General features: G+C 43.0%; 4 protein-coding genes across 6 annotated transcripts; 2 read left to right on the top strand and 2 right to left on the bottom strand.

Annotated features, from left to right (window-relative positions):
• Nucleotides 1-262: 262 nt before the first annotated feature.
• LOC6733713 (protein preli-like) lies at nt 263-2370 on the bottom strand. 2 transcript variants are annotated; one of them, XM_016167714.3, is made up of 4 exons: nt 2085-2370; nt 1891-2022; nt 1436-1812; nt 263-1126 (listed from the first exon to the last, which is right to left on the bottom strand). In XM_016167714.3, exons 3-4 carry the CDS (start codon nt 1748-1750, stop codon nt 731-733), a joined length of 711 nt encoding a protein of 236 aa, XP_016026682.1. In that variant the 5' UTR covers nt 1751-1812; nt 1891-2022; nt 2085-2370; the 3' UTR covers nt 263-730. The 2 variants fall into 2 exon arrangements, with proteins under 2 accessions (XP_016026682.1, XP_016026681.1); XM_016167713.3 differs by having other exon boundaries at nt 1891-2019.
• Nucleotides 2371-2585: 215 nt separating this feature from the next.
• On the top strand, nt 2586-4265 carry LOC6733712 (cilia- and flagella-associated protein 53). Its single transcript, XM_002080723.4, has 4 exons — nt 2586-3003; nt 3062-3364; nt 3485-3707; nt 3781-4265. Exons 1-4 carry the CDS (start codon nt 2708-2710, stop codon nt 3937-3939), a joined length of 981 nt encoding a protein of 326 aa, XP_002080759.1. The 5' UTR covers nt 2586-2707; the 3' UTR covers nt 3940-4265.
• A 4338-nt stretch (nt 4266-8603) lies between these two features.
• On the bottom strand, nt 8604-12117 carry LOC6733711 (putative phosphatidate phosphatase). The gene is made up of 6 exons (XM_002080722.4): nt 11075-12117; nt 9648-9799; nt 9362-9586; nt 9117-9296; nt 8880-9056; nt 8604-8818 (listed from the first exon to the last, which is right to left on the bottom strand). The coding sequence occupies exons 1-6, from the start codon at nt 11373-11375 to the stop codon at nt 8801-8803; spliced, it is 1053 nt and encodes a 350-aa protein (XP_002080758.1). The 5' UTR covers nt 11376-12117; the 3' UTR covers nt 8604-8800.
• A 751-nt stretch (nt 12118-12868) lies between these two features.
• On the top strand, nt 12869-25719 carry LOC6733710 (putative phosphatidate phosphatase). 2 transcript variants are annotated; one of them, XM_016167173.3, is made up of 7 exons: nt 12869-13130; nt 16755-17195; nt 21805-21956; nt 22319-22537; nt 23459-23638; nt 23709-23885; nt 25113-25719. In XM_016167173.3, exons 2-7 carry the CDS (start codon nt 16919-16921, stop codon nt 25224-25226), a joined length of 1119 nt encoding a protein of 372 aa, XP_016026677.1. In that variant the 5' UTR covers nt 12869-13130; nt 16755-16918; the 3' UTR covers nt 25227-25719. The 2 variants fall into 2 exon arrangements, with proteins under 2 accessions (XP_016026677.1, XP_016026678.1); XM_016167174.3 differs by lacking the exon at nt 25113-25719 and adding an exon at nt 24074-24226.
• The last annotated feature ends 131 nt before the right edge of the window (nt 25720-25850 follow it).

Below are 25850 nucleotides of genomic sequence, written 5' to 3'. Positions count from 1 at the left end.
TGTTCAAAGTGTGGCAGCCTTGGTTGTAACGAATATTTGCCGGGAAATATTTTAAAACCAATTGAAAAATATAAAAATGTATGAACTGAAATAGTAAACACTGAAAACCGAATAATAATACCTATTCAGTAATAACAAGCACTACTAAAAAAATACCCGCCCATAACAATTAAAATAATAAAAAATAGATACATAAATAATATTTATTCTATAAACATAAATTCTTTTATGACTAGACCCAGTTCAAAGAAAAACACCGTAATTCTCTAACAAACTAAGTTTATTTTAATTATTACACTTTTAAGAACTACAAGTGTTTGTTTCTTATATTTTGATAAAAATATACAACATATTACATAGCAATACCAATTTTGACACGGCTTTTCGTTTCCTGCTCTTGACCTAACAGAATGGTACATAATAATATAGTGCAAATAAGTAACGATAAATAATAGAATTTTGTAGCATGCAGGAAATGTGTTCAGCAAATTGTGTCTCCGTTCAGATCAGCCGCTTGATTCGCGCACACACGGAATGAAATGCAGCAAAGTATGAGGTTGGATTTGCTTTGGAATAAATGTTTAAAAACAGCCGGCGACACGACTCCTCCGCCCGTCATTCTAATTCCGTCCTGGTCAAATCCACAAACTCTTTAAATCCCGGAGCCGAAAGGACTAGAATCTTCGATCCCACTCGACATCTATTTTAAAAAGTTCAGGCTATAAGTCCCTCAGTTCTTGACAGAAAACAGTTGCGCAATCTTGGAGGCATGACTCTTGAAGAACTCGTAGCCCACTTTTGCGGCGCTCTTGAGAGCTCCTTGGTTGTTGAGACTGCCGTTTGTTGTGGATACGGTGGTGGTCGTTGCAGGAAGTTCTCCAGCTGGCGAAGTCGTCGTCACCACGTGCTGATGATGTCCTCCACCCACCAAGCTGTCCGGAAACATGCGCCGCAGCACGTAGTTGAATCCATTGGAGGCCTTGTTGCCATTGGCCTTAAACCGTTCGATGCCGAAGGCGCGAATGGCCCGCGAGAATCCGAACACCTGCGAACTGATGTATGCTCTTCGCACGGCCAGAGTACTGCCGTCCTTCTGCTCGCTGTAGACGACGATTTCATCAACTTTCTAAAAGAAAAAAACAAGAATCATTAATAAGGATTAAACTTGAAAAGATTAAGTAACATATTTAACACTCTAAAAGAGTGGAGTTAAAGAAATCGAAGTATAATCATAACCGCATCCCGATGTTCAGTATATGTACGTTTCATGGGTTAAATATAATAAACAAGGCCATAGCATTGACCATCGATCTGTTAGGTAACTTATGCTTTCGTATTGTGCCGGTATTTCGGTCATGCCCAATAGCTAGCGGCTGAATTCTTCTAGATACTTCTTTAAATTGAGAGCAATCGTAGTAGGTAAGCGATAACTTGCCATTATCTTGGTCATTCCCAGGTTCCTGGTGAATGTGGTGAATGTCTTTTTGACCGGGTCCAGCACGGAGTCCTCAACAATCTTGACCGGCACATTGTTGTAGAAGCGGGCTCCCCACTTGGGCACCGGATTCGTCTTGGAGAGCAGCCGTCGCGAGAAGAGCTTGCCATCGCGCACCTCACGCTGAATGGTGTCCTCGGTGAGGACGTGGGTGCTGGAGGGATTCGGGTAGCGGTTCCAGTAGGCGACCACCACGTTCATCCAGCTGTAATCGAAGACTGTCTCCGTGCGGCAGGTGGATGCTGCGACGACCATGTTGAAGGTGGACCAATGAACTCGCCGATGTGTTCGAAAGTGAAAGCCGCCGTGTCCCTGATCTGAAAAGTAAACCGATAATCATCAATTGCAATCGCATGTTTCCGGCTAAAAATAGATCGCCGAATCGATGGACGTACCTTTGCGAGGGGGTCCAAGAGCGGGGGTCTCTTTCGGTTTTAGAGCTCCAGAGTGCAGTGTGAGTGGCACCAATTAGCTGGCACACGTTGATTCACCTAGCAGCTTGTTGTTGCCCCGACTTTGGGAGCCTACTAAGAATTTAGTTGTGTAACTGCGTCACAAACTCCGGCACAGGGTGCTTCGGGTTCGTTACCTCCGATCTCTGGCAATTTGCTGGCGATATCCCTCGGTTCCTGCGTTGCCTAGACCTTCAATGCCCCCTTCTTCTGGCTGTCCACGGTTTCATTGCTTGCTTTTCAAGGGTTTGCTGCCAATTTGGGTCCAATTTACGCCTGTTCAAAGGCCATCCGGAAACATCTGGTCGCAGAGTTGCCAGATGGTGCGCGTGCCAATAATACCAAAATTTGCATTTTCCCAACCAACTAGTATTTTTCGTTTGATTTTGCGCCAAAACGTTTTTTTTTTAATTTCAATATTTAGCTTTCAATATTTATTGACAAATATGACAAATGTTCTTTAAATAACTTAAATCATACGTTTATTGTATTTTACTACTAAATATACTACATTAAACAAATAAAGTATTAACTTATTGAAAGTTGGGTCATAGCTAGTTTAAATTCAATATTTCATTATTTAAATTTCGAAAAATAAAATCTATTCTCTAAGAAGTAGTTTAATATATTTGATTAAAAATGTATAATATTGTTTAACAAATAGTTGTCATGGGAATTTTTGAATTGTGCAGTGCTTGGATACCAGAAAACAATCAAAAGTTCACTTAATTAAGTACAATTAGATTAAAGAAGCTCAAAAATGGATGTTGTGGAATTTCTCACACGAACCGATAGGCGCAATCTAAAATCTCAAATAGGTTTCCAGGTGGCGCAAAAGATGCGCGAATGGCACGCGGATGTGGACAACCGGCGTTGGAACCTCTGTCTTCTCCTCCAAAAGGAGGCCTTGGAGGCGGATGAGCAGATTGCAGAAGTGCTGCAGGAGCAGGCGGATGAAGCGGATCGAAAGCGACACGAGTGGATCGAAATGGAGCGGCTGAAGCGGGAGGAGGCCGAACTGGAACTGATCAAAGTAAAGAAGCAGCAAAGGGAGATGTAGGTCTTCAGTGTAGAACTTCAAGGCATTCCATATATGAAATAACTCCACTTTCAGTGAAAACTCCGAGGCCCATCGTCACATGCTAACCAAGGAGATCCTGTTGGAGTCCAAGCAAGCTCAACTCCATCAAATCGAGGAGAAAAAGGAGCTCAAACGCCGCCAGGCCTGTGTGGAGATTCTTTGGCAGCGCGTCTGGCAGAGATTGGACGAAAGTAAGGCCCAGCAGGAGCAGTATGAGCTGAAACTGCGCCACTTGATTGAAAACAGGTGCCAAGCCCACAATCTGGACACCGATCGGGAGCAGAAGGCCCAGTTCGCCAAGGAGGTGTTAGCAGACCAGCGGGAGTGTTCCCAGGCGTGAGTACCAGTAATCCTTGAGACTTTGTTAGTTAACATACTAATCGAATGGGATTATGTTTTAAGATTTTCCACATTCGTATTTACAAAGTTCATAATCCAACCAACTACCTTTCTTAGCCTGGAACTAGCTGCGGAAATGGATGTGCTCAAGAAACAACAAGATCTGAAGAAGCTGAGAGATAAACGACGCCAGCAGCTCACTGACCTGCAGGATCAGATCCAACGGAATCTCACCATCAGCGCCCGGCAAGCACAGGCCAATATCCGTGAGGATGTGGGCTACAACATTCTCGAAGACCGCCAGATTTACGAGGAGCTCATGGAGAAGCGTTGCGCCAGGGTGAGTTCGCGTGCCCCCCAACTGCCTTTCCACTCAATCTCGATCCCAACCCAACCCCTTTGCTTTGCTCCAGACGCACAATCGCGATTGGCATCAGCAGTACATGACGCACACGGCTACGGAGCGAGCCGCTCGCAGGGAAGAGGATCTGGCGCGGGATCGGAAATACCTGGGCACTGGGTGTGTGCTCGGCCAGCAGCCGAAGCAGCCGTACGGCAAGGAAGTGCGCTAGTACCAGTGGTGGACACATCGTCATCGCCATCGCCATCGATCGATGGGCACGCACTCATGTCACGCCTCACATTTGGATACCATATGGCAATTATATTTACGGCTGATATAAATCAGACGATGGCGGCGATAAGGAAAAGCGTATCACGCACGGGCGGCATAAAACCAGTGATAATGCCCACCATCAACGTCACCAGGGAAGCTGACCAGCTCACCCCAACTACCAACTTGGCCAGCCGCCAGCGGGCCCATATGCAAATTCGAAATGCCAGTACAGTCAAGCTATTGTAATGCGAACCAACCTCTTTAAAAATAAAAAATCTATTAGCACTATATTAATCAATCTTCTTAGGTTAACTGATATATTTAGAAATGCTTATTTTCAATTTTAAGTGGTTTATTGACAACTTTTCCTAAAATTCATTCATTTTCGCTTTAATTTCAGACAAACCAATAGTTGCATAAAGTAGCTTTTTCGCATAAAAATATAGTTTTGACAAATCGAACAAAACTTGTAAGCTTAACACTATCAAAACTATAGCTTACCACATTTTTCAGTTTATGAAGTTAAGGAATTTGCAATTGTGAACTATAGAAGTTGGACTGTATGAACGATAAAGCTTGTAAGTGTGGCTCGAGCAGCGACTTTGACAATATTTCTGACACTTGAACAGGACTTGGAACCATTTGGACTGGGACACCACCCCGTCATCCTCCGCTTCCTTGGGTTTTTTTTATAATTGACCGCTTCCGCCGTTCGCAGCGCTTGTCTCCTCAACTGGTTGCCGCTAATTAGAGTTGATCGCTGGCCATGTCGCCGGCAGCAGCTGCAATTGTTGCACGTTGCACGCCGCATGTTGCAACTGCTGCTGATTCACTCAATATGTAAACACACTAACCGCTGTGTTTATTCAATTAAAACGAGTGCGGGGCAGAGATTTTGCGGGGAGCGACTAGCAAATTGCCACTGCAATTTCCATTGCAATGTACTTGGCCAAATGGCCAACAACGGCTCATTTGGCTGATGATGAGTGCTCGTCCGCAGTTGATAAGCAATTTCGGTGGGATTAGGCCCATCGGGGTAATCTGTGCTCATCCACTCCTGGCATACATGGCTTGTTTATTTATAATAAGCCAGACTCATGTTTACTGTCCAAACAACCATGTGAAGTACTTTGCGGGATGCACTGTGGAAAAATGGATTACCAAATGTTTGATTTATTGTACTCTATTGGTACTTTTTAGTTACGGAAGTTAAACAAATTTACAACTTTCCTTTACAAGATTGATTGATGGTTTCTTAAAGACATGACGACTCTTCATCTTAATAAGCTGGCGGAATTACTAACACACATGATATTAACGTGAAAACTAATAGATACATGTTATCATATAAAATATATCTTTATATCTCAGTATTTAAAATGAATATTTCAATAGAACATATTGAATAGAACACAGCATTGGAAGGAAGAGCGTTTCCGACTCTATAGAGATACCGCACTCCAACTAGCTGAGTAATGGGTATCTGATAGTCGGTTAACTCTACTATAGCGTGCTCTCTTCTTGTCTTCCTAATCAAGTTCTGTTTCATTTGCTTTTTGTATATAAGACAAATGATAAATATAAAACAAACGAGTTTGTATTCACAACAAATGAATGAATTAAACTCGAAACAAGTATCTGTCCAAACTCACTTAATGAGCTCATCATTCCAAAATCAGATATAGTCACTTGTGTAGCACAATTATTGATGGGACTAGTATGGTTCCGACTGTTTTCAATGCATAGGTATGCACATAGGTAGCCACCCCGCGTCCCTCCATGCAGCCTGTCCAGTTGCACAACACGATCCCATGCATCACGCAGTTTCGACTTCAAATCTAGCTCCAGCCAAGCCTGAGAACCAAGTGAACCGAGTAGGAAACGTGGAACCTGGACAAGCCGGGCGGCGCATTTTCAAAGAGAGGTGTCAAAGTCGCCATGGCCTGGTAGAATCCTCCTGCTGCGATTCCTCACGGCATGTCATTAGCTGTGAAAGGGGTGGCTCAGTCTGGGTTATTTATGTGACACTTACAATCGTGACAACGTTTGCCAAATGCGCCGGGGGAAAATGCATTCAAATGGAAATATCTCAAGAACAATGCTGCAACATTAGTTAACAGGCATCGGAGCGGGAAATAATGGGGAGGAGTTGCCCAGGTAACGAGCATTTCCTAATATCCGCATAAATCTGATGCCCTCTCCGTAACGCCTCCTGGCTAAACTTAACTCCAGTTTTATCCGGCCATCTACAAGATTTATAGATACCACCTCGAGGCCCCGAAGTTCGCCTCGTACTCATTAATAAGCGTTTAGAGCCAACGCTAATTGCCAACGCCTCCAGCGGCAGGAAAAATGGCAAAAAGGGAAAACCCCGGACGGCAAGTTGGCCAAACAATTGGCGGCTATGTGGGCGAGCAGGACATGTCGACCCGATGATCCAGGTTGCATGGCCCTCCCATTGTGAGGTTGCACATGTTGCACGTAGTGCATATAGGGAAACCGGGACAAAAGGCTGCGGTCAAGCACTGATTGAAATGCCCACGCCGGCCCACGTCCTGTGGCTGCAGATACCTCCTGCCACGCCCCCTTTATCCCTATCGTGCTGTACGTGCCGGACAAATTTAACGCCTATGTTGCAGCCATGAATTGTGGCCTCTGCCCGCCAGCGACGCGGAAAATAATGTTGCACCTAGAACAAGTACGATAAATGCAATGAAGAATCGAACTTACTGTTACCCTATTGTTGTTCATGTTCACTTTCAATCCATAGAAAAAACATATCTCACCTTAAAAAGAACAGTCTTTTGTTCTTTACTAATTTATTTTATTTCTATATGAGTCGAAATCTAAACAATTATCATATAGTATCCAGTGATACAATTTGGCTAAGCATAAAGAAGTCTTAGTTCCAAAACAACATTGATTGGATATCTGGTTTTAAATACGAAATTTATCACATTTTTTTATCACATGCACATCGCATGTATGAATCACTAAGAATTTGTTAGGAAATTCTTTAAATATTACGTATAATGATTAATTGTGTAAATGTTGGCGAACAAGGCGCCACGTTTGTTATATGTGTCATAGAAAATATATATATATTTATTATATATTCGATTGGAGGTTTTATTTTTTTATTTTTTTTTGTATAGCTTTTTATTTAATTTTTAAAATCTGTCCTAGCGGACAATAGTTAAATTTTATGGGGGAAAACATTAACGTAAGGGGAGTATTTTTTATATTTTATGACTGCTAATAAAACTCCACCAGAGTGCCAGTTTACAGGGTATCAAGCTGTGGCGCATGCAATAATTCTTTTATAAAAAAAACCCCCTCTTTCCCCTGGTAAAAAGGTGCGATTTACCTTTTTGTTCCACGGTATTGTTGCAATTTTCATGCCTTCAAATGGATTTCGCGCCTGAAATTTGCTGGCCAATTTCCATTACAGTACAGACTGTCGAAAATTGCCAACCCGCTGGCCATTGTCATATGCTGAAACTATGAGCCACCCCCTTTTCCCTTTCCCCCCCCCTCATGACCGGTTTGCATTTTGTGCATCTGCTTTCCTCTGAATAGCTATTCCCATAGAGATTTCGTCATAAACTTGAAGCCATTGACAGAATCTTTCCCCACATCGCCATCGGGAATCAAAAAAAAAAAACGCTGAAATTGACAGCAGATGCGGGCAATTGAAAATTGGGGAATGGGGGGATGGGGGTTTGACTGCAATTATGCGATAAAAGCGAAATAAAAAATTGTGTTAATTGTTGAGGAGGCTTGCAACGAAATTTCGGTGCGATCCACTCCGGCGAACGGCGATGTCTTGTTTGTCTTTCGATCTTTTACGGCCACATCAATCTTTTCGGGATGTCCGAGTGGCCTGAGTGCTGATAGCCGGAATGGTGTTCACTGTACAGTAATAACAGCAACGCAGACGCACTGAGTGAGTGGCACTTGGCTGTCGCCTCCAACCGATTGAGTGATGCATCTTCCAGTGGCTCCTGGTCACTTATGATTCCTGTTCATCTTGCTGAGTGGCCAGGGCAATAAATTCGTTTAATATGCAAATCAAATGCAAATTGATCGGGAGTGAAAATCTGGGTGAGGGAGGGGGGGAGGGGTTGCAAGGTGCCACAGACTAATTAAAAATCACAAATTGGCCCGCTGACTTTGCGCCATTGGCTAATTAGCCTTAGATCAGAGATCTCTCAACATGGATCGTGGCCATAAGACAGGTTTCGCTATCTGGCCATGTCTCCTCCAAATTCAAATGGCCAGCTTTGGTTGGATTGCAAATCCCCACAGCCAGTTGGCAATAGTTTGGGGTTATTAATCTCCGCTGTCAAGGACACTTCCTCGTGTAATTTGATTTAAATTGCTTGTTTTGCTCACTAATTTCGCAATTTCTTACACCGACCATATCAATTGATTTGAGCAAAGCAAACCATTAATCGCCAATCCACCGATTTCAAAATTTACAACAAAACTTGATTTTGCGGGGAGTGTCCTTCTATGAATAATAATGCAAGCAGTTGGTGCAAAAGATAAGTGGTCAAAAGATAAAAGCATTGAGAAACACTCCACATATTTACTTTCGATTAAATATCAATGCATACGTAATGGTAAAACACATAGAACTGAAGTTTATTAAGTAAAATCATTCACACATAGATAAATAGATACTCCTATGCAGACATGGTCAAGTTAAAACAATGATAAAACTGAAATTGCGCCCGATAAGACATCTTAAAGCGAAAGCAGCTCCACGCGGTGGGTTGAGGGGTTTGGAACCCGCGAAACGTCAAGGATCCAGCCTACCACATAGTCGAAGTCTGCAAAGGAAACATGTTACTATAGAGGTCCTTTTCAGGATATACGAATTTCAGAACGCACCACGACGACTGCGTAGGTCAGCCCGATGCCAGATCCTGCCAAGACATCGGACCAGTGGTGCTTGTAGTCGGAAACTCTGGTGAGAGCCGTATACCAGGCGAACATGAGCAGCAGGAACTGGAGCAGGTGGCACAGCATTCTCAGCTGCTTCCAGTGCATTCTACGATGTAGGTAAATCTGGAGGAGACGAAGATTGCTTTACCTATTCCCATAGCTTTGGATTGACCCGAAACTCACCACCAAGTAGAGCATGGAGTAGCAGGCGAAGCTGGCATGTCCACTGGGAAAGGACAGGCGCATGTCCTTCAGCTGCTTCGAAGTGATGTCCACCGCCGCACAGGTGAACTCCTCGATGTAACGAGCAGCGTTTATGGGATCACTGCAAGTGGTGCCATCATCCATGACGGGCTGACAGAGCTGCGAGCACAACGATTGGGTTAGTTAAACACTTTCAAGGAAACTACATCACTTCTTTAGCTTACTGTGTAGAAGTGAGGTCTCAGCCGTCCGATGGAATACTTGGCGATGTTCGTGGATAGCTGCTCTACGCCCAGTCCGAAGATAAAGATACCCATCCGGTGGTAGCACTCCACCAGCCAAGTGGGCAGCTCCAAGTGGCACAGATGATAGCCACTGCACATCGTGCTCTTCGGAAAGGGACTGTGCAATCGCTTGTCCTGGCCCCTAAAGAACTCCACCACAAGCATCTATATTGGATAAATCTATTAGTCATATAAGTTAGTTAAGTTAAGATAAGGCCCAACTTACCACAGAAAGTGGCAAGACGCCACACATCGAGTAGAGAATCCAACTGGGCATGGTGGAGTCTCGATACGGATGCTTCAAGGAGGAATCATCGCAGAAGAATCCGCGTTTGAACGCTTCGCCCCAAAGCGAGAATCCCAGCATAGGTAGACCAACTGAAAGGATAGGAATATCAAAAACACGCCCAAAGATATATGCCCCACATTTGTATCTCTTGCAACTCGAGTGTGGCTTTTTGGGTGGCCCAGCACAGTTGTGGTGTCCAATTCATTTATGGGCAAGGTCTGCTGATCCAGCCTTAATTGGACCAGTATAAACACAACGATAGCAACGACGATGATGTTGGGGAAATGAGTTCAGCACAATCAAATGAAAAATGCTCCCCTCACAAAAAGAACCTGCCACAAATTGAATAAAATAAATCAGTCCGAACTCGATGATGCGCGAATAAATATATGTACTATATATCTTTTGGGGTTCGCTCGGGTGAGAAGTGCCTGTTCACCATTGGAAGCATTGAAACGCACAGCAGAATGCCACAAAGGAGTCCAGCACATCAACATCACACAGTTGGAAACATTTTGGGGCAATTTGGAAATGTTTTTGTTTGAAAACAAGGCGGGGAGAGGCGCTAGCCTACCTATGGTCTATATGTATGATTATATTGTTCGGGGGCTTTGTTGCACAGATAGCGGAATCCTATCTGGCTGATGGATTCAGATGTGGAATGGGTTTATGACTGGCAAGTGCAGCAGATCAATTGCTGCCACATGATAACAGATCATAAAACGTGTGAAAGGCCGCCGGGGAAAAAAAGTGATAATACTTTTCCCAAAGTTTTCATTTCGGTGAAGAGCTTTACGAATTTACTTGATATAGTAATGTGATTTATTTCAGACTTTGATTAGGAACAGCTATTCTCAACGGTTGAGTGCCAGGGAAATGGGATCATTTCGAAAAAAAATTTAAGGCATGCTACAATACTTTTTTTTGCCCCATTTTTAAAAAAACATATACTTTTCCTTTGTGGAGAACTGAGAACATCTTGGAAAGTTGTGTACTTTTCTTGTTACCATTAATGTATTTAATGTTATTTACTTTGTTGTTTATTTATTTGTTTTGAATGGGCTCGTTTGTTTTGCAAAATTTATAGGCTTGTTTATAACGCATATTATTTGAAAGATAAGCTCCGCAGTTTTTTAGTGAAGCAAACGAAAAATGCATAAATTTCGAAAGTTACCCGAATAAGTAGAAAACATAGTTTGTCCAAATACCGCAAACATACAATGGAAGTGACTTAGTAGGAAAATATTCCACTTAAAACTAGCAAGTTTGAACTACAGCTATCTATGCGTAACTTCCGCTTTACAAGCCGATATGATTCACTGGAACTTCTCACTAATTCTCGGATATTGTCATTCATTACTCACCGCAGCTGAGCAAACAGAGGTCCATGAGGATCCTTCCGAAGATTTGTCGTGGTCCACGCAGCGGTGGCTTTTTGTTGCTAGGTACCGCGTACAGTGGGCCCTGACTACGCGAGCTGCCAACGAAGTTGGGCAGCTGTAGGTCAAGTTTCACATTGTTGTTGTTGTTGTGATTGGCGCCTGAAGCGGCGGCTAAAATACTGGAAGCCGTCGGCGAAGAAGGCTCTTCACCGCTGCTGCTCTGGCTCTCGAATCTCTGGAGCGGCGTGGTATCGCAAACGCTGGCGGGTCGCAGGGTGCTCATCGTGGATAAAAGGGGGAATCTTCGTGGTTTCCAATCTGATGGAGCTTAGTGGGCCCGAGGAGCCTGGCTTCAATGAATGGCACTATTGCGCCTGGACGCCACTCCGGTGGTCATCTTATCGTCGGGCGGAGACGGAGAGACACAAACGAATTGTTTGGATAATCCTCGGGAGTGCCTTTCCTCTTCAGAATGTGCTAATGGGCGCTGCCTCTTGCGCGGCACGGTGATAAGGCTGCAGGTATGTAAATAGAGCCCACAAATCGATACTGTGGTAAGAGGCCGCGGCGTCGGCGTACGCGTTTTGTGGGCGGTACGAAATTGGGTAAGGTAAACGCAAAGGTGAACGGTAAGGAAAACGCTATTGTGCAAGCGATAAGCGATGAGCGATCGTGATAGCGATCGACTAAGTCCGAGTCGAAATGCTGCTCAAATACTGAATACTGCTGGCGACGCACAAAGGTAAATAATGCGAGGTAAGAATCTGTGCACTTATTTGGACTGCATTTTCCCGCTGCACTTTATGGCTGTTTGCATTCGTTTTGTCACTTCGAAGGTATTTTCGTTCTTGGTCTAGTTCTTTTAGCACTTGGTTCTGCTTTTCTATTTGTTTCGCATGCGCAGCGCCGCCGCGAAAACGGCAAACGAATAAAACCGAAAGAAAACGGCTGCCCAACCCGACGACGATCAACCGTCCGCACCGTTCGACGTCGAACGAAGAAGTAAGCGACGAATTTCAGAGCAGCGCCGCGCTGCCCAAATACACATATATACAGTAACGAAATGAATGCAAACAGCTGTGCTCTCTCCCGCCTTTCTATTGCAACTCTCCAGCGCGCTCTCTCCGCATGGATGAATGAGCGTGGGAGTGAATCGTACACCGTTGATCAGTGATCCTTTAAACAACTCTTAATATATATATATTTTTTATCGTTTTTACAGATATTTAGAATAAGGAAAATTACTTAGTATAATACATTGTTCTTTTTGCTATTCGAAAAATGACTTACACCCACTCCATCTCAATATATAGCAATATATCTGTCTCGTGCACTCTCAACCATGCTTTAAAATTCATCGGATAAATTCATATCAGTAAATCAAAGCTTTAAATACACTCAATGCGCAGAGAAGTAGGCACTGCATTTGGAACTTTAGCTAACATACAACTAGGACACATGTTGTGCAATTATGAAAAAAACCCCAATATCTGTCTTTTAAATTCTTCTGTTTTAATAGCCAAATTTATATACTACAGGTAGTCGCAGCAACCAGTATTGAGCCAAAAACTAGACAACTTTTCGGAGTACAATTATTTACTACTAAAAGAACCAAGCCTCCTATAATTAGCAGTCTGTTTACAGTGATGGACCGGCACAGTGGATTTGTTATAAGCTCCTTATCGCCTTATCAACGGAGTCCACTTTTGAATATTACCGGAGAGATTGAGAGAGAGAGTCTCTCTCTCTCTCCGCACATAATTTCGCTCTTTTGCGTCGACACACGGAGCCACTTCTATCTTATCTGAACAGTCGCCTTTTTCTATCGGACGCGTTCGGTTCAAATGCTCTATGTCGCTCGTCCAGTCGACCAAAACAAAGTGCGAGTAGGAAATCGGGCGTATATATGTACTTATAACCCTTATCCGTTGACACTGATCGAATCGAATATAGAGAAAGAAAAACCTAAAGGCCAAAACGATGACGGAGCAGTAAAGGCTTGCCTGAAAATCTTTCGCAACGCTGCTGCTCGGTTAAGGTAAATTAATTAAACAACGAAAGTGTTTATTTGTACTAAAGCGAGTGAGCTAATAGATGTGGATATACATATCTTGGCCATTTTATCGATTTGCTTGGCCGGCAAACACAAAGTGTCTGTGGAGCCTCACAAATTGATGGTCACATAAACAAATTGCGAAAGACCAGCGAAAAAAAGTACGTACATACGAGTATGTGGGAGAATTCATAAATTATGCAAGTGGAAAGGGAAATGGCGTGGGCATATTTTGTTTTGGCTTAAAATCGATTCTCCCTCCCCCCAACTGGGTGCTGTTTCCCGATGGTCAAGGCTGTTGTCGTCGCAGCCATTGCAGTGCCAAAAAGGAATTCCACGTACCTATCCGTTAAATCAGACCGCGGAGTTCGCGAAACCAAATAACCGATAGCTTATCAATTACTGATACGCAAAAGCCGCGCATTTCGATGAAGGCGAGTAACAGAAACAGAATTTGGCCTTTCATGCTTAATGGTCTTTATTAGTTTTGATCCCCCCACGTCCGATATGGCCATTATCGGTGAGAGTTTTCCGCCATTTCAATTCCATCCCAGAATTCTGGCATCTGGCCAAGTGGTTAGCTCTTACAAAATCTTTTCGAGAATTAAATACTTTACATACATATAGCCAGTATAGGTCCATTAATCAAGTCGCCACTATTGTTCACAGATTTCTGAGTGCTTTCGGCGTATAATTTTGCACACTTTTTTGGGCAATTTGCAAATGTTTATAGTGCGGAATTGTTGCATTTGGATAGCTTTTCCAAACAAATATTTCCTACGACTTGAGGATATATGCATTTGGAAAAGCTCTAAAACTTATAAACAATACTGTAATCTTTTTACTCAAACTTAGACTATAACATATTTTCAAAAACCGTTAAATTAAAGTGCAGTATATATGTATTGTACTCGTGTATTTGTATAATTATATCTTATCTTGTTTGTATTTTTCTTATATATATGTATTATTTTTTTATTTATTTTATATTCCCGCTTTTGGTAACTTTCCTCACATTTTGTATTAGCCCTTTTGGAGTATTGGCCAACAGTTTCTGCCAACTGGTATTGGATTTCGTTGTCGCAGCGCGTGTAATATGTTGGCCAACTTCTGCTGATCTCAGCCCGAATTGAAATGCATTCAATAGTAATCGTTAGCAAAGCAAATAAACAAGCACTTACATAGCCCACCGATGGGTTGGTTGAACCTGAGACCTGGAGTAGATTTCCTTCCGTCGCGTCGACAAGTTGTCTGCAAGGTGGTGGTCCCCTTGAAATCGAACTCCCTACCTATCAAAATATTGCGAAAAATTATGTTCTTTGTGTTTTGAAAAAAGAACCCGAACATTTCGATTGCAGACCAAGAGATTCGCGTGCACTTGTTGGATATTTAATGATGCGGCCTGGCGCCTGTTGTTTATGTAAATTGTAAGGCATTTCTCTGGCCGATATGCATATATTTCGAATTTTAATTTATTTTCCATCTCGCATGACCTTAATTCGCGTTGAGATATTCCAAAAATGACATTCGATTGTGGAAAAGGAGGGGGGAGGGGGGGCTGCTCAGCTTGTGGTCGTTGCCCGACAAAAGTTAATCGTTCGAATCTGAAATTAAAATGATGGAGGAACAGGGGGAGGGGACTTCAGCTGCCTCGAAATATCATGATTTTGTAATTACTTGTAATGCAGGGTTAAGCCAACACGTCCTGCGACACGATGAGCTATTTAAATTAATGGGTTTGTGGTGTTAACAAACATGATGACCCTTAAATGGCTTAATAATTTCGAAATAATGTTTTTGTAGTCCATTTAAAGTGACTCAAACTGCTTATCATAAATTAAAATGTACAAAAATGGTTCGGTTTATATGCTGTTGCCTAATTTGAAAAAAAGAAAACTAGAAATTCGAAATGTTTACCTTAGTAAATTTATTTAGGTAACGAATTTAATCACGGGATATGTTGAAATCGTTATTATGACTAAACTATTTCCCAATCGGAAGCGCTTACACAACTGGTATCAGTATGGTATCAAGTGCAGCCATCGACTTACTATTTTATCGCACTTCTTGTAGAACGATAAGATAATGGCGAGATTTGCAGATATAAACGAAAGATTAATCGGCCAATAATGGGTCAACATGTTCGACGCCCCTGTAATAAGCAGGCAGGCTATTCTTGGCTCGATTAATGGCATTTTTATTTCCGGATGCGCCGAGCTGACAATTAAAAGTTATCTCAAAGCAAGCAATCTCAAGTGCGTGGAAGCACGCTCTTCAATCCGCGTTCGATAATACATCTTTTCTTACGTTTTACTTTTTAATTAAGATGTTGCCTGCTGTTTTGTCATTTGCCAAGAACGTCGATCGGTGGGGCAGACGGGCGGGTTAAGAACATTCATCAGCAGAATCCGAATCCGAAACCGAATCTGAATCTGAATCTGAATCTGTAGAGACCACAGACCCCCGGTGCAGGCATAAAATTGGAACGGAGGAGTTGAGGATCGCTCGCTATCTATAAATAGTCGTTGCCTGATCGGCTGCATTGGCCCGGTTGCCTTGGCCTGGCCATAATCGAATCGAAGCTGACAAGCAACTGCAATACCTCTACTTGTTTGCTGCTCCACAAGTTCTTTGCTCCTTCAACTCGAGCTCTAGTTGGAAAATGGCTGGGCTGAAGTACTGACTGACGTTTGCCACTTCGCGAGCTGTGGCTTTGTCAAATTAAGGCCTTGTTGCTCTGGGCCTCAAGCTGTTCTTCAGGAAGGCCCATAGTCGGTCATTATAACGCCCCGTTCATGGCCAAGTTGATTGCACAAAATTATAGAAATTCAACTGGCTGCAGATGGAGAAACAGGGAACCAAAGGAATTTATGCAGGGTTAGATGCACAGGGCAACCTCAATAAAGTTTCTGTGAAAAATGTTGAATAATATAATTTTTAATATTTTTTATTTTTATATATAGACCATGAAGTCTGGATAAGAAAATTATTTAAAATTCTATCATTCTTCTATGAAACTTTAATTACTTGCATGCCCAAACATTTATGATTTTATGTTTTTAATGATAAATGTATTTATTCCATAAAAGTATATTATATTTAGAAACAAAAAAGTCAAGATAAAAACAAAATATGCTTAAAGAATGTTTGCATGGTGACTTCAAGTTCTTGATACTATATTTAAACATTTAGATTTCCTAAATTGTTTTGTTGTGACGTTTGAGAGTGGTGTCGCAGCACTAACAAATTGCTATAGTTTAAGATAGGGGAGTTCGACTGTAACGTCAGTGTCCACTTAAATGGGATTCAAGGGTACAAAATGGAAAGTTTATTGTTCATTTGAAGCGACGTCACTTAACCCGTTTGAGAGGCGTCTCCGCACAGCCACTTGAGTGCCAATAAATCATGGGATTCCTCAATCAGTCATTACCATTAGGAAACGCATCTTTGTGAAAGGGTTAATAGGGGAAGGGCGGGGGGAAACACGTCACAACCACCGTCTGTCTTTATCGGCAGGGATTCCTCGGCTTCTTACTCACCCGAGCATTATTCAACAATTTCAATTAATGACTTATCTTCTCTCTCCCCCCTCTCTCACTTATTCCATAGTACTGAGGAGATGACATGACGTAAAACCAGATTCAGAAAGCTCAAGTTCACTGCCAAGCAGAGTAACTTAAAGAGAAAGCAAAGGAGGTGAGAGCGCGAAAGCTTGAGATTGAGCTTGGAGCTTTTGCAACGGCACCCACAAAACGCCAGCCGTGAAAATAATAATGAGTAACGAAACGTCGGCGAGCGAGACAACACCGCTGCGGCGGCCGGAAAACGAAACACCTGACCATAAAGAACTGGCCCAAAGTAACAGCAACAGTCGACAAACAACGGTTAATAGCAACAACAATAACTACAGTGACTCGGTGCAAGTGCGTCTGCAGGAGCAGGACAGAGATAGCGACAGCGAGCAACAACAACGAACTGCCACCATCGCCATGGATACCAACAAAAGAATCCTCTGCCGCGTGGGCTTGGATGTATTAATCTTGCTCTGCGGTAAGTACAAAAATTCCACTAACCAAACTAACTTGGCAACTACGCTTGTTTACCTCCAAACTCAATGCGAAATTTCGATCGCAACGTGCAATATGTATTTACATTACACGCGGTGTTTATTTTCTGTCGCAATGTTTATTATTTCTTTTGTGTACTTCCCTCTCGCTCACTCCTCCATCCTGATTTATGTAATTGCAAAAGCTTTCTGGCTCTCTCGCTCTCTTGCCCTCGCTCTTTACACTAGACTCTCTTAGAAGAAACTGTTTTTGTTTTGAGTTGGAATAACTAATAGATTTGAAGGCGCTTAACTTATCTGACTCAAGCCTATATTAAGCCATTTTCAGGTTTTTAATTATTTGTCATGTGCTATTTATGTACACATGCACAGCAAATAAAGGTGAGAGATCCATTATCAGTCTAAATGTCATTATAATCAAACGTAATATTACATGATTTAATGCTAATATAAACCCATTGTGTTAGTATACAAATTTCTAATGCATTTTGAGAGATCGACCATTTTTTTTCGGTGTAGCTAAACTGTTCAGTTTCCTGCTCACCTTACCTTTATTTTTATTTGCTGTGTAAACAAAAGCGGAGACAGTTAAATTGTGCCAGGTAAAGGTGGACAACCTGCACGGGCTGACTGTTGCATTCGATTGGGGGCGTTGCTCAATTTTCACAACCAGCACTTTCCGCTTTCCCATAACACCTTGTCAGCGTATTGCTTAACCGCCACTATAAAGTTAAGAAACCATTATCTGAAAAAAAAACACTAAACTTATGAAATACCAATATTCTTGAACAAAAGTATCTCGACCTTCAACTAGCAGTGCTTTACCCATTGTTCTTCGGTTTAGAAATCTACATGGATTGATAGTCAAGCTTTTTTTGTTTTGAGAACCTTTATCTGGGTTCCTCCCCCGAATACTCTATGGAATCCAGTAAATAGCGTGCATTGTAGCGGAACCGGTTTACCTGAGAATGTTCATTATTTAGCTTTGCTGATTAGCTTACCTGTCTGACTCACGGAGTACCGCCTTTTGTCCCATTGGCATTTTGTAGATTTTTGCAATTGCCACTACTGAAAAGGCAATCTTGTACCGCCATATTTGAGCAGCTGATATGAGTCGCCGTCTTGCCAATCAGCCATAGACCTCGCACCAAATTTACGACTCCATTCTTGGCGTAGACTGGGGGCCATTTTCCCCAGGGCCGGATGCAACGGGATCTTTACACTACCTGAGCATAAATGCATGACACACGATCTTAGCCAGGTAGCCAACTTTCGCGTCTCAGTTGACTCACCTTAAGCGCCTTTTGAATCCAGGCAGTAAACCCAAATATTTCCCACATGAATCATGTGCCGAAAATCCCTTTATTAAAGGTGAACAAATTAGTTACCAAAATAAAAATAGATTAATAATCCAAAAAGTTAGTTGAAGATAAGAGGGCATAATAAACTCCTAACGAAAGACATATCCTAATCTAAAACTCGTGCCGTGCGCACATTGCCAGTTCCCACAGCCAAAAAGATTCCATCGATTTGTCAACAAAATATGGAGTGGACTGTCCCCTTAGGAGTTCCGTGAATATATTAAAAAACTTGGACAAAATATCGATCTGTTTTCCGAATAAATTCCAATTAGTTAAATCTGCTACAAATGTCTTGGGGTCCGCATCGGAATGGAACATCTAAGAATCCATTTGAGATGCTTGTTTTTAGTGGGTCGAGATTAGTTTGCATCTATCTATGTATCTATAGGATGCATCTGATGGCCGCTCGTCTGTCGACGGCTAATTTTCGGGTGTAAATTACTTTTGACGCTAGTCAAACGCTGATAAAGTGGTTTTTGGGCCTAGGGGCTGACGAGAGTGTCGGTGGCACTTAACCAAACAAATTCCTCGACCTCCGGAGAAACTTCAAACTGAAACCCCGTTTGACGTTAATTGAATGCGAACGAGCTGCTCTCCGCTCTTCGCTCTTCGATTCTTTCACCTTTCTCCTCGAGGTGGAGTCATTAAACCCATAAAATATACACAGAAATGCATATCGGGGGTCGGCTCCCAGATATTTCCCCGCCACCGCTGCACTTCAATAATTTATCGAGCGTGATTGCGTGCGCGTGTTTGCTTTTGGGGTAGGAAATTCTCCCATTCAGTTTGACCAAAACTAAGTAGAAAGAACAATATTTATGCAATGCATTTTGGGCATGAGGCAATTGTTGGCTCATTGTTGTTGTTTACCTTCCACCCAACAGCAAACATAAACCAAAAACAGAAACAGTAACATATACAGATGCAGAGACAGATACAGATATGTGGCCACAATAGATACAGATGGAAAGGAAGATACATGGCCTGCCAAGATGGATGTTGATTTTCCATGTGTTTTTTTTGCGCTACAATTCCTGGGACAAAAGTAATGAACATTTAATTGCCAGCAGCTCATGACGCATGACCTGTCCGCCATGCAGGGAAAGGTTCGAATCGGATTGGGAATCGAAATCTTTACCTGTGCGACACCTTTTCTCTTGCTGGCTTAGATATCCAGATGCGGGTGACCTCGGGCTGGGGCGCGGATTCCTGGTAATAATTTTCGATTTCTTGGCAGCCATGAAATTGCCGAAAACCCACATCAATAATCTACGTTTTCGTTTTTTAACGGACTGTGTCTTTGTCCTTCGTCGATCAAATCAATTGGCGAGGCTAGAGTTCAGTCATCCTTAATCTGTGCGAGTGGCGGAGTTGTCTTTTAGTTCATCTCTCGGCACTAATTGGCTTTAATTTGACTTCCGTCATGTCTAATTAATGCGGCAAGTGCAAGTCAGACGCTTTTAATTAGATGCTGCCCCGTATTTGAGGTCAGATTTGAGTAGACTGTCTTGTTGCCTGTCTTCCAGCTCTTGCAACAAATAGATACTGGGATACTACAGAGATAACGTGCTAAAAGCAAACATTTGGTAACTTGAAAGGACGGCGAGCGGCACTCGCAGCATCCGAAAGATACAAAGATACAACCGCCGCGTAGGCCGGTGGCTTTTGAGCTGGGTAAATCGTGGAAGAAAGCGGCGGCGTAGAGTGATCTTCTGAAGAAATGTGATTGTCGAGCGGGCTGAAGTGGGCGCGTTTACCTCTTTGTTTAACAAACAATTTGTTTATGTTGCCCTCTTCGCTGTTGGTTCAATTACACCGTAGCTATGCAGCAGGCGGCGTCTTTATTATTGAAATGAACTTGACACCAAATGGACAGTGTATTGTTTTGTTTGCTATGAAAGTGCGGCATAGGTGCGTTACAATTCGGTTGAATGCAGTCCCCCTCGAAAGAATTAAATTAAACATTTCCGCTAAGGGTACAGCTTCGGTATGATTAAGCCTAAACGGCTTATGTCACCCTCATAGAAAAAAGAAGCACAGAAACACGCACAAAAAACCAACAAAATTGATTCGTTTTTTGTGTCTGCCATTTAACACAATTTTCCCTTTTTAATATTTCCATTTTCCCCATTTACCATCTGAACGTGAAGTTCGAACTAGTTAATCTCTTTAGCTCATGTAGATCAGGGTAAATCTATTGCTAGACACTTTCGTTTTCCATGCCGCAGAGTCATAAAAACATTTTACTGCTACCGGGTGGCTGGCAGAGGATTAGGAATCTGGAATCGGAGAAAGACTCCTAGGGCCAACAATGGGCCACTTGCTGTTTGTAATATGACGCTGATCTCTGCAAGAATTCCATCTCTGCAACTTTCCCAGCAGCATTAGAAGCAGTCGCCGATCGTTAAATCTATCCAGACAATGCCACTGATCTAGATTTTGGGACCTGATGCAGCTGCAGGCCGAAGAAAGGAATGAATAGGGTCAGGGGTCTCGGCATTGTGTCACCCACCTTTGTGGAACCTCAGCGATCAGCCTGGCGAAAAAAAAAATGCAATTAAGCGACAGAGACAAGTCGCCATCGAGTGCTGGCTATGCACTTCACTTCCATGCGTCCATGACTGCATCCATGCTCCTCGCATAGGAGCAGAGTTCTAGTGCTCTGATGAGCACTTCAGAACGCACAACTTTCCCAATTTTCAACGCCTCGCTGACTTGGGGCAGTTCATCGACATGCCGAGCTCTTTTCCGCCTGCAGGTAGTATGGCTCATTGCAGAAAGGCAATTAGGCAAACTGGAGCGTTGGAGCCAGGAGGGCTAATGCAGTTTTAATTATCCACTAGATAAACGCCCTGCGTACAGCAAAGCAAATAAAGAAGCCGGACAGACAGGCGATCCATCAGCAGCAAGTACGCTTCACAACTCGTATAGGTCATTATTAATGGCAGCGAATTTGGAATTGGACAGGCGAAGAAGTCGCTGACAGATTTCCCTGGGCGGAATTACTTTATGATCCACAATTGAGACCCCGCACACGTTCGCCTGTCACTGGGAAATCTTATCGTCGGCTTTGTCGTATCATAAGTCAATAGGGTCTCTATGACGTTTTTTCCCCCAAGAAGATAGTGCGGCAGCACTTAGGGCCCGATGACCCACTGAGATGAGGGGGAAATGTGTATTGATAAATGGAGTGGTGTTTATAATTTCTATTTTTCCAATTTTTCGCCTTCAGCTGGCTTTCCCATACTGCTGTTTTTCCTGCTGGGCGAGCCGTACAAGCGGGGCTTCTTCTGCGATGACGAGTCGCTGAAGCACCCGTTCCACGAATCCACGGTCCGGAATTGGATGCTATACTTCATCGGAGCTGTGATACCAGTCGGCGTGGTAAGTGATCGGTTGGGGTGGGTGGATTGGGTGGGTTGTCTGATGGACAGCCCGAAATTGTGTCAAGCAGCTGTCGGATACTTGAGCGAAGATTGCGCAATCGCCTCAAGTTCAGTTGTCGGCACTATGGAGCTATGAGGCAAGATACCACATGCATGCTCCACTGTCCACATGTCGGCAATTAAAACTAGAACAACATGTGTCTGGCCCTAATGGGCCTAGAATAGAGATTCGTCCCATCTCGGATGCCATAAATATTTGCATGTGCGCCCCGACGACTTCCAGAGAAAAGGGTTTAACGAGCTGCTAACTCGAGGAACTCACTCTCACTCCCATTGCTTTTTTCCTTTTCCCTGCCGCAGATACTCATCGTGGAGGTCATCATTTCACAGAACAAGGCCAAGCAGGATAATGGCAATGCCACCAGTCGAAGGTACGTCTTCATGAACTACGAACTGCCCGACTGGATGATCGAGTGCTACAAGAAGGTCGGCATCTACGCCTTCGGCGCTGTGCTCAGCCAGCTGACCACGGATATAGCCAAGTACTCCATCGGCCGACTGCGTCCCCATTTCATTGCGGTAAGTGCAGCATATCTGCGTGTCCATGGTTGGCATCTCCACAGCGGTATCCCCGTTCTGACATTGCCAATTAATTTTAATCTGCAACATGTGCAGCGGGACAGGCGACACTGACAGCGACAACGAAGACAAATCCAAAGTCGAAGTAGGAGACGAACTTGTACGGAGACAATGTCAAAAACTCACACGATGTGGGGATGGGTTATTAATAGTATTTGGCCAAAAGGGGAATGATGACAGTGCGGTTGAAGGCTCTAGTTGAATACACTATCTAAGATGGATTAGTTAGTTAAAAAGGTAACAAAAAGTGCAGCATACTTGGAAATTCTCTGAAGACATATCTATTCAATGGAGTAACTATCTTAAAGATTAAAGATATATTTGTTAGCAGCTAGTAAATGGTATTAGATAGAAAAGTAAAAGATACAGAAGAGCCTTTAAAGGCACATTCCTTCACTTTTCGTTCGAAGCAAAGAAAAGAGATTTGTTTACTTAAACTTTGTCAGGGTATTCCTGCCTTCAATGAATCCCCAATCGCCCAGACCAGTTGGTTTGTTTATTTATGATATTTTGACTGGTTGTCAGACAATTTCATAAATATTCGCGGCGGCAAGTGGCTTGTTAGCTGGTTATCGTGCGCTCCATTTGGGGAGATGGAATAGGGATCGTTACAGGGATTGCCATAGGGATCGCTTTAAAAGGGGAGCCGCAGCACAGAGCCGCCCTATTGTTTGGTGAAGTGCGGCAACCGGGCAGAGAGTGCGATGCAACACTGCAGCTGTTGCCTCATCTCCAGCAGTCACTTCTCTAATTTGCTGCACATGTGGCAGAGATGCCAGTGGATCCCAGCTCCACCATTTGTTGGCCCTAAGCAGCTTAACTCCAAGTCATCAATGCCTTCTTTCCTGCTGCCGCCCACAGGTGTGCCAGCCCCAGATGCCCGACGGCACCACCTGCGCCGATGCCATCAATGCGGGGAAATACATCCAGGAGTTCACGTGCAAGGGAGTTGGATCGTCGGCGCGCATGCTTAAAGAGATGCGCCTCTCCTTCCCCAGCGGCCACTCCAGCTTCACCTTCTTCGCCATGGTCTATCTGGCGGTGAGTCCATTGTCATAGTCACACGATCAGAGCCTCATTGTTCTCCATACTCTCCCATTTACGTTTGCAGCTCTACCTGCAGGCTCGCATGACCTGGCGGGGCTCCAAGCTGCTGCGTCACCTTCTCCAGTTCCTGTTCATCATGGTGGCCTGGTACACAGCCCTAAGCCGCGTATCGGACTACAAGCACCACTGGTCCGATGTGCTGGCAGGATCGCTTATTGGCTCCATATGCGCCTTGGTCGTGGTAAGTCTAGATTGTGTAAAAAGTTATTAAATCAGGCGCATATCTTGGAGATAGGAATTCATTTGAAAGCAAGAAAACAATTGTGTATGGTTCATGCATGCAATCACCTCATCCCCAATTCTTGATTAAGGTTCCATTTAGCATAACTTGGCCGACATTCATATGCAACACTTCCCTCATCTTTTTAGAGCTACGGTTTGCCCAAGAGTTGGTTCAACTTTCAAACAGTTTGGCCCGCCAAGAGCAAGGCCAAGTAGGAGAGGAGCACAGAGACACAGACAGAATCAGCCTATATCAGCATTGTAAAGAGGATTAGCAATTAAAGCATCACAAATTCTGCATACCCCGACTATTCATTACTAACCTGGTGGTGGCCATTAGCCTTAATTGATCTGCGGGATACGCTCTCCAAATGACCAGAACTCAACACCTAGTCGCGGTGTCTGTGCCTTGCGTGTGGTGCCAATCAATGCCATCCGCAGCACGAAGCCTCGTTTCCAGGTCGAATTGCCTCTTTCCACCCAGCTGGCCATGCAGCTGTCCAGTTGTAATTTCACGCTTCACTTGGGGCAGGGGACATTCCTAAGGGGGACGCCACGGCCATCATATTCCAAGGCGATTCAATTAGATAGATATGAAGGGGTAAGGACACACCGACGCATACTTTTAGGAGCAGCTGTTTAATGTTTCGAGTGTGGCATTGGGCTCGAATTATAGGTCGCATATCAAAATGCTCATCAAATGACTGTTATCTATGCTGTTCATATGTAGGAGAATGTGCATTAGTCAATCTATACCTTTATATACCTCTATAAAGTAAAAGCAGAGCCCAATATGATCACTAATGTACAAAAGTTTCGCAATATGATATTCCAATATTATATGTTGAAGTATTTAGCAAGTAGAATGAAGATATTCCGATCCTTTGAAGTATAAACTTTTTATTAGGTTCTTTAGCAGAGTCGATTTGGGCATGTCTGTCTATCTGTCCGCTTATCTGTCCTTATAAACGTCGAGATCTGGGGAAATAGCATGCTAATTAGTTTCAGAACAGAATATTGTGTTATTAGTTTTTGCGATTTTGAACTCTCTGGTTCCTACTCCGTTATAAAAATATAAAACAAATTAACATACTTATATGAGCCAATTTTACAAGACCCTACTACTTGATTTTTTGCTACTATTTTTTGTATATATTTACATATTTCCACATTTATCCTCTTACAGGCCAACTATGTCTCCGACTTGTTTCAAAAGCCCAACACGAAGCCCTATTTGGCGCGTACAGTGCAAGACATTAATGCATCGCCGGCCCAGGCCATAACGATTACTACAAACTAACCCGATGGAGTGCAAAATAGCAATTACAAGTTCCACGAGCTGTAGTCGAACCAAGGACTCGACGTTCTTACGGATTTCTTTATGGGGACAGTGAAGCCTAGCTTTGCGAGATCCCAATTAATTTATTCCTTTACTGGCATTTTAAGAGCTGAGCGTGAATGTATGTGTTAGCTGCAAGTGCACTTGAGTGCCTTCTTTAATATTTAAACTAGAGCAATTGAGAGATCTGTGTATGACGGCAGCTATTGTACTATACTGAATATTTTAAGCTGACGCAACAATTTCCACAAAACAAGTGACCTTTAAAACAGAGCTGCGCAAAAAATATATGGAAGCAATAAGTATTATGTAAACTAATTTTAAGCTTTGGATACGAAGAGATAATTAAAATATTTGTAAGATGACCGTTAAATATATTAATTTATCATGTTTGGCGAGAATTTACAATTGTTCGCTAAACATTTTTATGAAAATAAAATAGAAATAAGAATAATGGGAAATGGTTTTTTTATTTGTATGAAAAAGGGAATAATGACCGAGTTATAAACTTGCAAAAACACAGGGGGATGTTGAAATAAAAATAAAATATTATGGTTAGACCCTTTTGATTTTAATAAGGTTCAT

This window comes from Drosophila simulans, chromosome 2R (genome assembly GCF_016746395.2).
Source record: "Drosophila simulans strain w501 chromosome 2R, Prin_Dsim_3.1, whole genome shotgun sequence".
Taxonomy (NCBI): domain Eukaryota; kingdom Metazoa; phylum Arthropoda; class Insecta; order Diptera; family Drosophilidae; genus Drosophila; species Drosophila simulans.
Note: the sequence above shows the minus strand (reverse complement) of the source record. Positions and strands in the feature narration are given on the sequence as shown.

Excerpts from the sequence above, each read along its gene's own strand:
- LOC6733710 (XM_016167173.3), top strand. The coding sequence starts at position 16,919 with ATGAGTAACGAAACGTCGGCGAGCGAGACAACACCGCTGCGGCGGCCG. Across the intron at positions 17,196-21,804 it reads TGTATTAATCTTGCTCTGCG|CTGGCTTTCCCATACTGCTG; the intron begins GTAAGTACAAAA and ends TTTCGCCTTCAG. Across the intron at positions 21,957-22,318 it reads CTGTGATACCAGTCGGCGTG|ATACTCATCGTGGAGGTCAT; the intron begins GTAAGTGATCGG and ends TCCCTGCCGCAG.
- LOC6733712 (XM_002080723.4), top strand. The coding sequence starts at position 2,708 with ATGGATGTTGTGGAATTTCTCACACGAACCGATAGGCGCAATCTAAAA. Across the intron at positions 3,004-3,061 it reads AAGAAGCAGCAAAGGGAGAT|TGAAAACTCCGAGGCCCATC; the intron begins GTAGGTCTTCAG and ends CTCCACTTTCAG. Across the intron at positions 3,365-3,484 it reads CAGCGGGAGTGTTCCCAGGC|CCTGGAACTAGCTGCGGAAA; the intron begins GTGAGTACCAGT and ends TACCTTTCTTAG.
- LOC6733713 (XM_016167714.3), bottom strand. The coding sequence starts at position 1,750 with ATGGTCGTCGCAGCATCCACCTGCCGCACGGAGACAGTCTTCGATTAC. Across the intron at positions 1,127-1,435 it reads TGGGAATGACCAAGATAATG|AAAGTTGATGAAATCGTCGT; the intron begins GCAAGTTATCGC and ends TTTTTCTTTTAG.
- LOC6733711 (XM_002080722.4), bottom strand. The coding sequence starts at position 11,375 with ATGAGCACCCTGCGACCCGCCAGCGTTTGCGATACCACGCCGCTCCAG. Across the intron at positions 9,800-11,074 it reads CCTCTGTTTGCTCAGCTGCG|TTGGTCTACCTATGCTGGGA; the intron begins GTGAGTAATGAA and ends CTATCCTTTCAG. Across the intron at positions 9,057-9,116 it reads ACTCCATGCTCTACTTGGTG|ATTTACCTACATCGTAGAAT; the intron begins GTGAGTTTCGGG and ends CGTCTCCTCCAG.